We start from the raw sequence: 14,036 nt of genomic DNA, 5'->3' as shown, positions 1-14,036 counted from the left end.
TCGAGATAAAAAAAATTTGCCACACGAATATTTGATGCAATCATTTTGACGGATCTTCTTTATATCGCAATGAATATCGATTACAATGCAATATGCAAAGATTAAAATGAAAAACAAGACAAAATCACAACCGTGTAAACTAGACACGGATCCCAACACAAAGAAAAACGCAGCAATAAAAATTATTGCCGGAAAAAAAATTGTGCCGTGACAAAACAAGAACAACCGAGACAAAATTTTAAGACAAAATTCATCGATTTCAAAATCGTTCAATGAAAAACACATATAAAAATTTGCGTGGCCTCGCTCTGATACCACTTGTAGGTTATTATCCGTATAATACCCTTTAATTGTAGGATTATAACGCAAAATTCATATGTAGTTTATAGTCATAAAACGAAAAACATGATGAAAACGATAAAGATGTAGAAGTAACCTTCGGTCCTAGTGCAAAAGGCAATGAGAGATTAAAGCAAATCTCCTCCTAAACGATGCACCCAAGATGTCCGAGTAATGCCCTTGTGCTAGAGACAATCCCCTAATTGACTTGCAATATCGAGGGGATTAGTTTTTGTGAATTTGTGTTGGATGAGAGATCCGGAATTCAGGAGGCACAATTCCCAAAAACCCTAATTATTTTTGCAAAATGAATTAGGTTAGACAAAGAGGAGAAGCTCTCCTTTTGTCCTTGTGTGTCTCGGCCAAACCGAGTGAGAGGAGCCCATTTGGGCTTTTCATTTTCTCTTCACTTAAACTTGCGGTCCGGTCCATAGCTTACTAAATGTATACGACGCGATTTCATTATAAACTGTTATCGGTTATCGGAAATTAAGGCATCAACTAATAATACGGGTTAGTTGAATTATTAATACATGTCCGACAAAACAGTATTGTATAATTATATTCAATACACATTTAATTTGAATATAAAACGCTTATATTTAAATTTACGAATTAACTGGTTAATTCGCCTTTAGCTCATGATATTTAATCCGTATTAAACATAATATCTCACCATCACATTTTGACTAATTATTAGTCAAATAACTCAGACTAACTGGTTAGTCAAATTTGGCATCTACATGACTGTATTTTCATACCGTCACGTCACTCAAGACGTATCCTATAGGTGTGACTTTTAGGGACCAGTTGATCGCCGCCATCTGTATGACAATAACGTCAAACTTATCTAGCAAGCCAACCGTTATTGATAAACGTGGATCAACTGATTATGATACAAAGTATACCCTTTGATCCTTTTAGAGATTTATAAGTCCTTGCACTAACTGTTAAGGACACTAACCCCAACATTGGTTTAAAAAGGTGGGTTTCCATACCAAGCAATCAAACCCTGGTTTGTGGAGAGGTCCGTGCCAAACATGAGTAAGATCGGTTCCTAGTCAATTTCCTCGAGTAGTGAAAGCTCTCGATACAAACATGAGTATGTACCGCAGTAGGGTTGACGTCAATCTCTATCCATCTTTAGGCCCAGATAGGAATTTTGACCATCTGGACGGGACGATTGGTCAAATGGGTTGGTTATGGGCCTATGAAGACCAAATGAAACGACCTAAAAAGGTCGAGTAATGAAAATCGACAACTTACTCGCATAAACTATTCCCTAACCTTGTTCAACTTTCACCCTAGGTAACATGTAAGTGTATCATCCCCAGCGGAATCGTCAAACTGTGGACACAGCCACCCGCACCGCGCGCATTGATTTCGAGGCGGCAGCACTTCTCCCACGGAACTCCGGCGCGAGGTTGAGGCACGTAATGGGCCGTTACCAATTTGAAAGGCATTGAAACCGGTGAATGATTTGACAAGCCTATATTTGTGGAGTCGCCACCAATTTTTATGGAAAATTGGAACCGTTCGAATACTTCGTGTCATGTCAAGACACAAAGTAGTGACATGAACACTAAGAAATTCGTTACCCTTAGTATTCTATGTCTAGAATGACTCTCGTGATGCCAATGAACACGGATGTTCACAGAGATTTTGAATAAGGGGTGAGGGTACGTATTAGGAAGCTCATTTATTTCAACACCTAATCCCACCTGCCTCGATAGCGACCTCTACTAATGATTAGGGAAATTGTTCATATTTGATATATCGTCGATTTAATGCATGCAATGCAACAAACATAGATTAACCCTAGCATGTAAAATTAGACTATGTCGGTTAACACGTGTTTTAGCAAACAATTTGGTCGAAGTAAATGATCGATTCAATACATGTGAATGCCATACAATTAAATCATACATAATAACAATGATAAAGGAATTACAATGATTAAAATTACAAAAATTACAAGGTTTATTTGATCTACGTCAAAAGCACGCTCAAAGACGGGATTAAGAAGAAGAAAAAGGGAAATAAGATTAGAATTAATATATGAAAATACGTCGGGTTAGAGGTGATAATACGATTAATAGTCGATTTTAAACAGTAATTAAGAGCTACGTCAAAGCGAGAAAGAGTTCAGAGATAGAGACCAACCCAGAACAGGCGCAGCATCTGCTGCATCCTTTGGAAGAGGCGCAACACTTCATGCGTCTGTTCTAGAGCTGGGCTCTAGCTGTAAAGTCATAACCGTAACATTGTTATCGTTTGTTGGTAGATTTAAGATGAATTATCGATACTAGACTCGAATTGAAGTATTTTAACCGATTATATGTATCTGGGCAGGTCATAAAACGAATCAAAACGAGAAATTACAGCGATTTACATGATTAAATTTATACGATGAACTCGTGTTGGAAATACAAAAAGGCGAAATTGAGGTTAGATTTAGACGAAACTGGACAAACAAGATCCATAAGAAAACTTATGTACCAAATTAGGATTCCAGAACCTCGACATGAACAAGTCGAAACCCCGAAGAATCGATTTGAATTAAAACGGCGAAAACCCGCAAGTATTGAATTACTCGGGATTAAGGACGAATTTAACATTATAATTACAAGGGAATTGTTAAAACATGATTTATATACTGAAACAACAAAAAGGACGAAAGGAAACTAAAGAAATAAAAAAAGAGGAATTTGCAGGAAGTCGAGGAAGAAGAAGAAGAGCAGGAGCAGCAAGCAGCCTCTGGAAGAGTCGCAGCAAGGCTGCGATCCTTCGAAGAGGCGCAGCTGCTGCTGCGTTTCTTCTCAACGTCTGACCTCTGCTGTTTCATAAAAACGGTTTCAAAAGATGGATTTTAAATCGGTTTTCGAACGTGCTTTTGATTTAGATCTACATTAATTAATACAAAATAAAAGTATAATAATAAAATGGGATTTACACCCTCAGCCTTACATGTTTGACGAAACGAGATTGACTAAAGTTATCGTTTTAGTGATTGCTCGACTCGAATATGTGTGGAAAGTGCCCTCGTTAAAGGATTTAGTAGATTGATTAGGTTGATTAAAGGTGGAGTTGGTCGAATTGGTCGGTCTATGCAACGTGACTGGGACTCAGAATGATCTGAGCTTACGTGGTCGATTGATCAAGCACGTAGGCGTCGAAAGGCAATAGCGTAGTCTAGAATGCAAAGGGAGAGAAAGAAGAGGCGGAACACTCGCGTGTCAAATATGGAGGCCGGAGGCCTCTATTTATACTAAACATACGGAAGAGTTTAGGAATGACACGGATATGGGAACAAATCACGGAAATATTATGAAAAATGCAAAAAGAGGGCTCCAAAAAGAGGGCTGCGTCATTTCCCCAGAGATTTCCTCCTTAGCAAGAAAGATTTCCGCGTTTTATTATGGAATTCCCGTAGATATACACTTCCTTATTTCATAAAACACAATATTACGGAAGATATTAGCCAAAAATATTAATTTTAATTAGGAATAAATATCCAGAGAATTCTAGAACATTCCGGAATATTCCGACTCGACATTTAAACGGTTTTTAGATAATGAAGCGGTTTTTGACCCGGACTCCAAATGAACTCTAATGACTGTCACAACGACCGTATTGGTGCATAGATGACGACCAAGGGGTTGACTCGAGTGTTTGAGCTATCACTTGACGATGAACTTATGAACAGTCATAAATCGTTCCGCATATCAAACATGCGGCACAATCATCACTGGGTGGTTGGTGGGTGGTGTAGAAATGAGGTATCTACACCTCTCTATTGGACACTTCAGCTTCTCCAGTCGTCTGGGGGTGATAGCCAGTGGAAATCTGATGTTTTACTCAATATTTCTTCACCAAAACCTCAATGGTCCGATTACAGAAATGGGTACCACAGTCACTAATAAGAGCTCTTGGAAATCTAAACCGAGTGAAAATGTGGCTTTTGACAAACGCAGCCACAACCTTAGCATCATCAGTCTTAGTGGGGATAGCTTCCACCCACTTAGATACATAATCCACTACCAATAAAATATAGAGATAGCCATCTAACTTAGGCAAAGGACTCATAAAGTCAATACCCCATAAGTTGAAAATCTCACAGAATAGCATCGAGTGTTGTGGCATCTCGCTCTTCTTGGATATTGCACCCACCCTTTGAGAGTTATCACATGATTTACAAAAAAGAAGGCAATCATAAAATAATTTTGGCCACCAAAAACCGCATTCCAGCACCTTCCTTGCGGTTCTCCTATTACCGAAATGTCCTCCATAAGCATAGGAGTGACAATGTGCCAAAACAGAGGCAATCTCGGCCTCTGGAAGACATCTTCTAATAATTTGATCGGACCCATGCTTCCACAAATAAGGCTCATCCCAAATGTAATATTTAGCATCACTCTTGATTTTATCTTTTTGGGATTTAGAAAATGCAGCAGGAAACTGTCCGGAGACCATATAATTTACAATATTAGAATACCATGGTACGGTGGTTTGAATGGCTAGAAATGTCTCATCGGGAAACATTTCTTTGATAGGCTCTTGGTTGTTCCTTGCTTTATCATCATGAACTAGCCTACTCAGGTGGTCAGCTACCACGTTTTCGGCCCCCTTCTTATCTTTCAATTCCAAATCAAACTCACTCAAAATTAGAATCCACCTTATTAGCCGAGGTTTGGATTCTGTCTTTGACATCAAATACCGAAGAGAAGCATGATCAAAAAGGACAATAACCTTGGTTCGTAGAAGATAGGAGCGGAACTTTTCCAAAGCAAAAGCTACCGCTAGCAACTCCTTTTCAGTAGTGGAGTAGTTCTTCTGAGCATCATTCAATGTCATGGAAGCATAGTGAATTACATGAGATAATCGCCCCACCTTCTGTCCCAACACAGCTCCTTACGTATAACACCCAAAGTTATTGAGAGTAAGGTTGTCCCACATCGGGGAATTGAGGAGGTTGTGATATGTTTATAAGGGATTCCAGCCACCACTTAGTAACAAGGCCTTGTGCTTTTGGGCTTAAGTGAGGATAAGTAATGGGCCCAAAGGTACATAACCCATCTTATTAGGTTGTGTTACGACCGTGGTGGGTCAGGTTGTTATAAATGGTATCAGAGCGACCCTGCGACGTGTGGTGAGCCCGTGGCCGGGAGTACCCGGGTCACACACCTAGCGGGGGAGGATTCTGGGCTTGGCTGCGGTCAAGTTGGAGGCACAATGAGGACGTTGTGTTCTTTAAGTGGGGGAGATTGTAACACCCCAAGTTATTGAGAGTAAGTTTGTCCCACATCGGGGAATGGAGGAGGTTGCGATATGTTTATAAGGGATTCCACCCACCACTTAGTAACAAGGCCTTGTGTTTTTGGGCTTAAGTGAGGACAAGTAATGGGCCCAAAGGTACATATCCCATCTTATTGGGTTGTGTTACGACCGTGGTGGGTCAGGTTGTTATATTACGCGTAGTCACTCGCATCACACATAATTTCAAAAGGAAGAGACCAATCAGGAGCTTGGATAATAGGAGCGGTGACTAATCTTCCTTTCAATTCATCAAATGCCTTCTTGCATCCATCATCAAATATAAACTCACTCTCCTTTTGCAGCAGCTTGTAAAGTGGTGAGGCATTCTTCGAGAAGTCCTTAATAAACCTGCGGTAGAAACATGCATGAGCAAGAAAAGAACGTACTTCACTAACGGTAGAAGGATAAGGTAAAGACTAAATAGTATCTACCTTTGCTTTATCGACCTCTATGCCTCGTGAGGAGAATACATGCCCTTAAACTATCCCTTGTTCAACCATAAAATGACACTTTTCAGAGTTTAAAACAAGATCAGTGTAGACACATATTTTCAAAACAAGGGATAAATGAGCTAAACAATCATCAAATGACTCACCTTGAACGGTGAAATAATCCAAAAACCTCTACAAATTTTTCAACATACTCAGAAAATATGATAACCATACATTGTTGAAATGTACTGGGGCATTACAAAGTCAAAAAGGCATGCGCCAATATGCAAAAGTGCCAAATGGACAAGTAAAAGTAGTCTTATCTTGGTCCTCAGGAGATATGGCTACTTGAAAATAACCTGAATAACCATCTAGAAAACAATAGATAGCCTTACCAGCCAACCTCTCTAACATTTGATCAATAAAAGGGAGTGGAAAATGGTCTTTTCTTGTCTTAGCATTAAGTCTACGATAATCAATACAGACCCTCCAACCATTTTGCACTCGAGTCGGGACCAAGACTCCATCAGCATTCTCTACAACAGTTACCCCAGACTTCTTAGGGACTACCTGTGTAGGACTCACCCACTTACTGTCAGATATTGGGTATATCATTCCCACCTACAACAATTTAATAACCTCTTTCTTTACCACCTCCATCATAGGAGGATTCAACCGTCTCTGCGGTTATCTTACCGGCTTCGCATCATCCTCAAGTAAGATGCGGTGCATGCAAGTAGATGGACTAATGCCCTTGATGTCGGCAATGATCCATCCTATAGCAGTCTTATGCTCCAACTTCATCTCTTGTCCCTTAGTGAGCTTACTGGAGATAATAACTGGCAGCGTACCCCTCTCACCAAGGAACACATACTTCAAGTGTTCTGGAAGTGGCTTTAGCTCTACCTTTGGTGCCTGCACAATAGATGGTAACAACTTCTCTATAGGAAGGGTTAGTGGTGCTTTCTCATAAGAAATGGGGTTTCTTTCCTACAAACTCAAATATGCCACAACTTCCTGCAAGTTAATAGCCAAAGCAATACCTGCGCCATCTTTTTCTATGCTATTCTCAATCACCATTTGCACATCATCAACTCCACTAATATTAAAAACATCGTGTTGTTAGGTTCATATACCCTTATTAGACTCTTCTAACGGTGATCTAAATAACTTGTTGATTTAGAAGTAGTGGATCTAGTTGCATGCATAACAAAAGAATAAGAAAAATGATTTCCTTACATTTAGAAAGGTACGAAATGGGCACAAGTAAGGTCTCTTACCTTCACTTGTTATTGAGCTTAAGTATTATGGATGATCCTCCTAAATCCCAAGTATTGAGATCCTCCTCTTGTTGCACCCAAAACAAAGCCCTTAAATCTTATATACTTATTAACTAGATTAGTATGTATGAAACCCTTAATAATTCTAATGAATAAAATTACTACACTAGTAATTATATTTATATTAATATTAGAATATTTGATGAACAATTTTTTTAGAGATTCTAAAACTTATTTTAGTGAGATGTAGGAGAATATCATGAGAATGATAGATTATGAATAATGATCAAAATAGAGAACCAATTCCTAATGTAAGAGGAAGGGGGAGCCGATTGTAGGGGTGGTAGAAGGCCAATGCATGGCCTTCACCCTTTTTGCCTATTTCTCTTTTCCAAATGCTAGGTGTGTAAGGCTATATCATAGAGTGATCATTATATTTGCCATACAATATTAACAAATACAATAATCCCATTTTACTCTACAAAAGCCGGTACCCTACTATAAAATGGACTTCCTTTTATTTTGTCAATTTGTCATTTGTCACATTATATGTCACATGTAACATGTTATTAATTAATTTAATGCATATTTATCAAATAAATATCATTATATACATTAACTAAATTACAAATAACAAATTGTCTAGTAATTCTTGATTACATAAATAAAATGGGTCATGTTATTATAATTCACAACATATTGTAATTATAATTAACCATTCATTCTTATCTCAATTGTTTCATAAACAATAATCAATTTTAGTAATAAAATCTTTTAATTACTAAAATAAATCTCATTTAATCAAATTACAATAAGATATAAATATTCTCACTCACAAAAGAATTGTTCAAATTTACGGAATTGATTAACTTGTATCGACATACAATTAATCAACTTATCTATTAAGGGAATTGTCCTATAGGTGTGACCTTAAGGGATCAACTGTTCACCACCGTCAAACGACAGTAATGTCAAACTCTAGTTAGCTAATCATTACCGATTAATGTTGATCAGTTGACTATATAATGAATCACCCCTTACGTATTCTTATTATGAGATTTAATTATGATTTTTAATCATGTGATCGCACTATTGTTGAGGACACTTACTCCAACAATCTCCCACTTGTCCAAGACAAGTGTGCGTCACCAATTCTCTTATCCTATTACAATCTCCCATTTAATGTAAGGTGTCTTGTAGGTCGTACTTGCATTTGATCATATCTTGAGTGGTTTCCTCGATCTGGAGAGTAACTGTCTGACCGGAATTATCTACCGTATGAGCGTGGCCACACATTTTCAGTTCACTACTCCTCAAGTGGCCCTAAGATTTAAGATAACCCTGATAAGGGGATGGAAAACTCCTATCGCACTATTCCTTTAAAATAGCCACAGCTCATCATGACCCAAAAGATGCCCATTTGACCTCTTTTACGACAGTCGTAGAGTATAAATCAAAGCCAATCAGAAACTATGCCAACTTAGGCGAACATTCTTTAGTCAAAGAATCGACTTATATGAATACTGTAGTAGCTCTCGCCACGACCAGGCTTTATAAAAATTACCAGAACTATATAAACGGTCACTGTCCGACAGAGTGTCCCATACAGTCTGCCTATGTGATCGACTAGTCATCTCTTATGACTCTATGGCACTTGAACTTGCCATCAATCGCATCACACTCCAGTCACTTCGAGACGTCACCTCTTATAAACAACTACGGGCCAATACTCTGTTAATCCAGTTCACTTTAATAGGGTTCAACGTTGTCCATACAACCTATTTGGATATAACAAAGTAATATAAGAGTTTTTAATAAAACTCAAACGATGAATGCATTATCACATATGTAAAATTGATACAATATCAATTACTACATAATCCATATTTTATTTTGTATATAATTGTACATTTCAACTCAATTTAAATTACATGACTTATCATGTTAAGCCTGTGAAAAGGCCTTTGGTTAGTAAGTCTCAACAACACCTTGCACTCTTCCTAACCTTACAATACACTATTTCCCATTGTTATGTATAATCTTTATTAGAAAAACCTTTTGAGTATGTGTCTAGATCCAATCTAGATATAGGCTCTCTTGCCTTAAATAAATACTACTGTCCTTACAGTGTGTAGGGATAGGACCTTTGGTTATTGGAATGAACTACCATAGTTCCTCTAATTCATAAAACCGAATCCTAATATCATCCCTTCCTTCTTACATATCTCATTATTGCAAGTGTTCTCAGTTTTCGTTGTGTATATCTCATTGTTCAACTGCCTAGGATATTTCTAGCAGATATCCTCCTTAAATAATGTAGCTAAGATGGTTCTCTAACCATCCTTATGTGTTTAGAATATGGTTTTTGTGTAACTCCTTGCACATAAATCCATCTTATTTCTAAATGCTTAGCTTCATCTCTTTAGTACTTCCTGAGTACTATATAATGAACTATGTGGCTATATGGAGACTTCTCTCAAAGATTCGATTTATAACTTCTCGTCATACTCCAAGTATACGAAGTTTAAGAATGGTGATACATCTTAGCGTAATGAATTAATCCCGCAGCGGAAGCATGTGGATTCAATTTCTACATGTTCAATACTTTTGAACTTGTCAAGATTCTTATTAACTTAAGAATATTCATTAAACGCTAATATCCTCTTAGAACTATATTTATAGGTCTGCATACCTTAGAGATGTATTATTCTTCTCCTAAGTCTTCCATCATTTACAATGATCAATATGTCCCTTACATATGTCCCTTACAATGATCAATATGTCCCTTACAATGATCAATATGTCCCTTACATATAAGACTAGTAACACCACATTACTCCCATTAAACTCCATGTAAAAACAAAACTACTCGACAATTCGAGAAAAGTTTATTACATGATCAAAACATACAATTCAACTCCTTGACTTTTAAAATCTTAAGTTTGTATCCTACCTTAGGATAGTTGCGATTTACAAAACTCATAAAAGCTGATTTTTAAAATGCAACTGTCGAATTATATCTGAATTCAATGAGGCGTTGTTGTTGCGTGCAAAACCCTTTGTCACCAATCAACCAAGCTAAATAAACATCTTCATGTTTATGCTCACTTCGGACTATTGTGGAGTTGAGACCAGATAAAGCATCTTAATAAGTTTCAGGATTGACCAAGAAGGAACATCTTCCTACGTCTTATTCTCAGCTTGTGGCTCTTGAACATTTTCTCCCACTCTGTCTTAAAGAAATACTCCTCATTTCTTTAACAGACAATATCCCGAGCCACAAACCCTTTGTTCTCGTGATCATGTAAGGAAAATGAGCACATGTTTACTATCGAAACGATCTACAACTTAAGAGCCTGGCCTAACCATATCTCATATGAATTGTACGTGATTGCTTTAACTATATTCTGTTTTAGTGGAAAAATTAAAAAAATGCTAGACAAATTTGCAACAGAAACTATCTCCAACTTTATAGTAAAGATTCAATCATATCGTATAGGATTCTATGTAACTTTCTAATACACCTTATCTTGATAGGGTGTGATTATGAAAGTGATCTTGTGATACCATATCACACTCTATATGGTGTAGATGAAAGTCATCACTTTATTGTTCCCCATTTTAACAAAGTACTAATACTTTGGTTTTATAATCTGTAGGTTTTGATACCTTTTAACATTCATTGAACTTACTCAAAGAATTTCTCTTCTTACCTCATTAAGTGGATATCAAGTATCTACCTACTTCGTTGGTAAAAGAGATGAAGAAGTAATAACCTTCTCAGATTGAAATTTTATTCGACCATACACTTCAAAGTGTAAGTAGGGCGAATATCTTGCTCTATTCATAATCTTTTTCAAGGAAAAATCATGAATTATCTTGCTTTGAATACAAGATTCGCATACACCAAAGATTCTCAATCAAATGGTTTGGGACACTAGTCAAAACTAGTTTCTAAATGCGATTTTCAATCAAGAATTGAGAAATGATTGGGGTCACCAACTTGAGTTATATATATATGACATTTATTTTTAGTTTGAATATAATTACCTTGATTTATATGGTCTCACAATAAACTTAATCGTGGTATGTAAGAGTTCAACGCTTGTTTTAATTGCATAATGGTAAAACCCTTTACCTTTTGTGCAAAACTCAAATTATATTCTTATTTAGACATATTATACATCATAACAATTATTGAGGTACATTTCTAAATACAAAACTAAAATGAGTACACTACAACATTCATATGTTCATGGATGAAATGGCAACTACCCTAGTTCCATTCATGCAAATTTTTGAACTTATTCTTGCTAGTCATCACATTATAATGCCAAATATGATGATGAAATCTACTAATTTGTATCAAATACTCATGATGTGGTATTTGGCAAGAATGTTATGTCAATGTCATAGATTAAGAAGGAAAATGTTGGAGTCACACGACCAACTTCCTAGATCTTTACTTATTTGGGGTTTGTATCTATTCTAGTGTCTAACACCTTCTCTTTCGAGCCTAGTTCTATCCTTAACAATTAAGATAGGTAGTTACTTCTTATTGCTCCCACTGACTTCAAGAATTTCTACTTGATGAAGACTTATCTTCATATAAATTTGATGTGGGTGATGTCGTCGGGTCACTCAATCAAACACATTTATAATACTCAACAAACAACTAGTTAGCGGTAAGTCGAGGTCGATCCATGGGACGGTGTGCTTTGGGTCCTAAGTCTATCTATCTCAATTTATGCTAGTGTCACAATTTGTTTGGGTTTGTAGTTGTGTCTAGACTAATGCAAGCAATAAAGTAGAACGAGCAATAAAAGGAAAGATGTAAACAATTGATTAAAAGTGCTAGGATATCATGGGGTTATGGGGGATTCATGGTGTTTATCATACAAACATGTTTACAAGGTTGCAAGCAATTAATGTTGTGGAGGAACCGAGTTGGGTTATATCTTACGATTCTTAGGAAGAGTTGGGTCCCGGAGCCGAATCGATTAGATTGTACAACACCTACAAGTCGACTTACTTTCCTCCAAATCAACTTCTATGCATGGTCTAACAAGACTCGAGTTGGTTTATATCTTACGAGTCAAGTTGAGTAGATAAGAGATGGTAAAAATGCAAGGATTCATAGGCTTAGCATTTCATCAAACATAACATGTGCATAAAGTTGACATCACAACAAGCAAGCAATTTAATCATGAAAACATATTAGATTAAGCATGAATCAATCCCATGTTGACTTCCCTTAATTACCCACTAATCCTAGCTAAGTAACTACTCACTCATCATCATGGGAAACATGTCATTAATGGTGTCAATCATCACAACAAGTATAAACATGATAATAGAATGAAGAAATGAACAATAAAGATTAAAGAGTAAAGGAATTATACCAAACTTGAGGTGATCCAAATAATAAAGCAAAGAATAATAGAAGAAACTTGATGATTGATGGAAGGTTGTCAATCCTCCAATAATAACCCAATAATCTTCAATTACCCAATAATAAACTTGAATGATAAACTCGAACAATAATTAAGGAGAGATTAATGTGTAATTTGTGGAAAGATTAAAGAGTAATCTATTCTAATCTACTCCTAATCTAATCTAAAGAAGGATTTTTCTAGCTAAAAAGAACACACTTGATTAATTACAAGGATGGGGTATTTATAGTGGAAATTAGGGAGGATGCATTAGGGTTAACTAAGGGCTAAACTAGTAATTACACTTTTTAAGTTGAGCAAGGAGGACCCGGTATTTTCTGAGAGAAGGGCTTCTCTTTTCGTAGCTTGAAGAAGATAATCCGTGCTGAGAAGAAATCCGTGCGTATTGGGGTCGGGACGGGCGAAATCTGGCAATTGCATCCGAGCGGATTCAAGAGAATCCGGGCGGATTCGGGTGAAGGAATCCGAGCGGATTCAGAGCAGGACGCTCGGATTGTTTAGTGGAGACGGGCGGATTTAAGACAATCCGCTCGGATTGTTCTTCAGCAGTGGTTTTTCCTATTTTCTTCCCTTTTTGCTCATTTCCATTTTATTCTTGCGGGATTGGTCTTTAGTCCTTGCTTCCTCTTCATACTAGTCCATCTATTATCGTCAAGTAGCTTCCAAATGTGCACGAAAGACGGGAATTTCCGCCTTATTATCTCCTTTTCTACAAAACATATGAAATGTGATAGAAAAGCAAATAGGAAGGTTTTGACGGATAAAATGACCATAGAATGTTATAAAAGCATGCAAAATAGGCTCAATTAGGGGACTAAATGTGCGCAAATAATGGTCACATCAAATATCCCCAAACCGAACCTTTACTCGTCCCGAGTAAAGAGGTGACTAAAACTAGACCTTTATTTAAACTAACCTAATAATATAACCGATATGAGACAATTAGCGGGTCTCACTCCGCCCCTTCAACTCACAACAAGACAACCATGAGGTAGGATGCCTTCTTGCAAGGCAAGGTGGGTTTTGCCAAAATGGCGATACATCCAATCATTAAAGCACACAAAATCAAATAAGAGATGCATCTACAAAAGAATAGCCACTTTCCTCATCTAAGTGGCGGAAATTATCTACAAGGGAAGCAATTCAAGGGTACACACTCCATCATAGATGCAATTTTTTCAAACTACTAAGCCTAGAAGGATACCAATAAATCACCT

General features: G+C 37.1%; 1 protein-coding gene across 1 annotated transcript; it reads right to left on the bottom strand.

The window, feature by feature from the left end:
• Positions 1-5,807: 5,807 nt before the first annotated feature.
• On the bottom strand, positions 5,808-7,138 carry LOC141602193 (uncharacterized). Its single transcript, XM_074422500.1, has 5 exons — positions 7,130-7,138; positions 6,783-7,076; positions 6,446-6,656; positions 6,251-6,278; positions 5,808-6,003 (listed from the first exon to the last, which is right to left on the bottom strand). The coding sequence occupies exons 1-5, from the start codon at positions 7,136-7,138 to the stop codon at positions 5,808-5,810; spliced, it is 738 nt and encodes a 245-aa protein (XP_074278601.1).
• Positions 7,139-14,036: the final 6,898 nt, after the last annotated feature.

Source organism: Silene latifolia, chromosome 9 (genome assembly GCF_048544455.1).
Source record: "Silene latifolia isolate original U9 population chromosome 9, ASM4854445v1, whole genome shotgun sequence".
NCBI classification, from domain to species: domain Eukaryota; kingdom Viridiplantae; phylum Streptophyta; class Magnoliopsida; order Caryophyllales; family Caryophyllaceae; genus Silene; species Silene latifolia.
The sequence above is the reverse complement of the archived record's forward strand: the minus strand, read 5'-3'. Positions and strand labels throughout refer to the sequence as shown.

Excerpts from the sequence above, each read along its gene's own strand:
- LOC141602193 (XM_074422500.1), bottom strand. Across the intron at positions 6,657-6,782 it reads TTGAGGATGATGCGAAGCCG|GTAGTCCCTAAGAAGTCTGG; the intron begins GTAAGATAACCG and ends AGTCCTACACAG. Across the intron at positions 6,004-6,250 it reads GGATTATTTCACCGTTCAAG|GTTTATTAAGGACTTCTCGA; the intron begins GTGAGTCATTTG and ends TTTCTACCGCAG.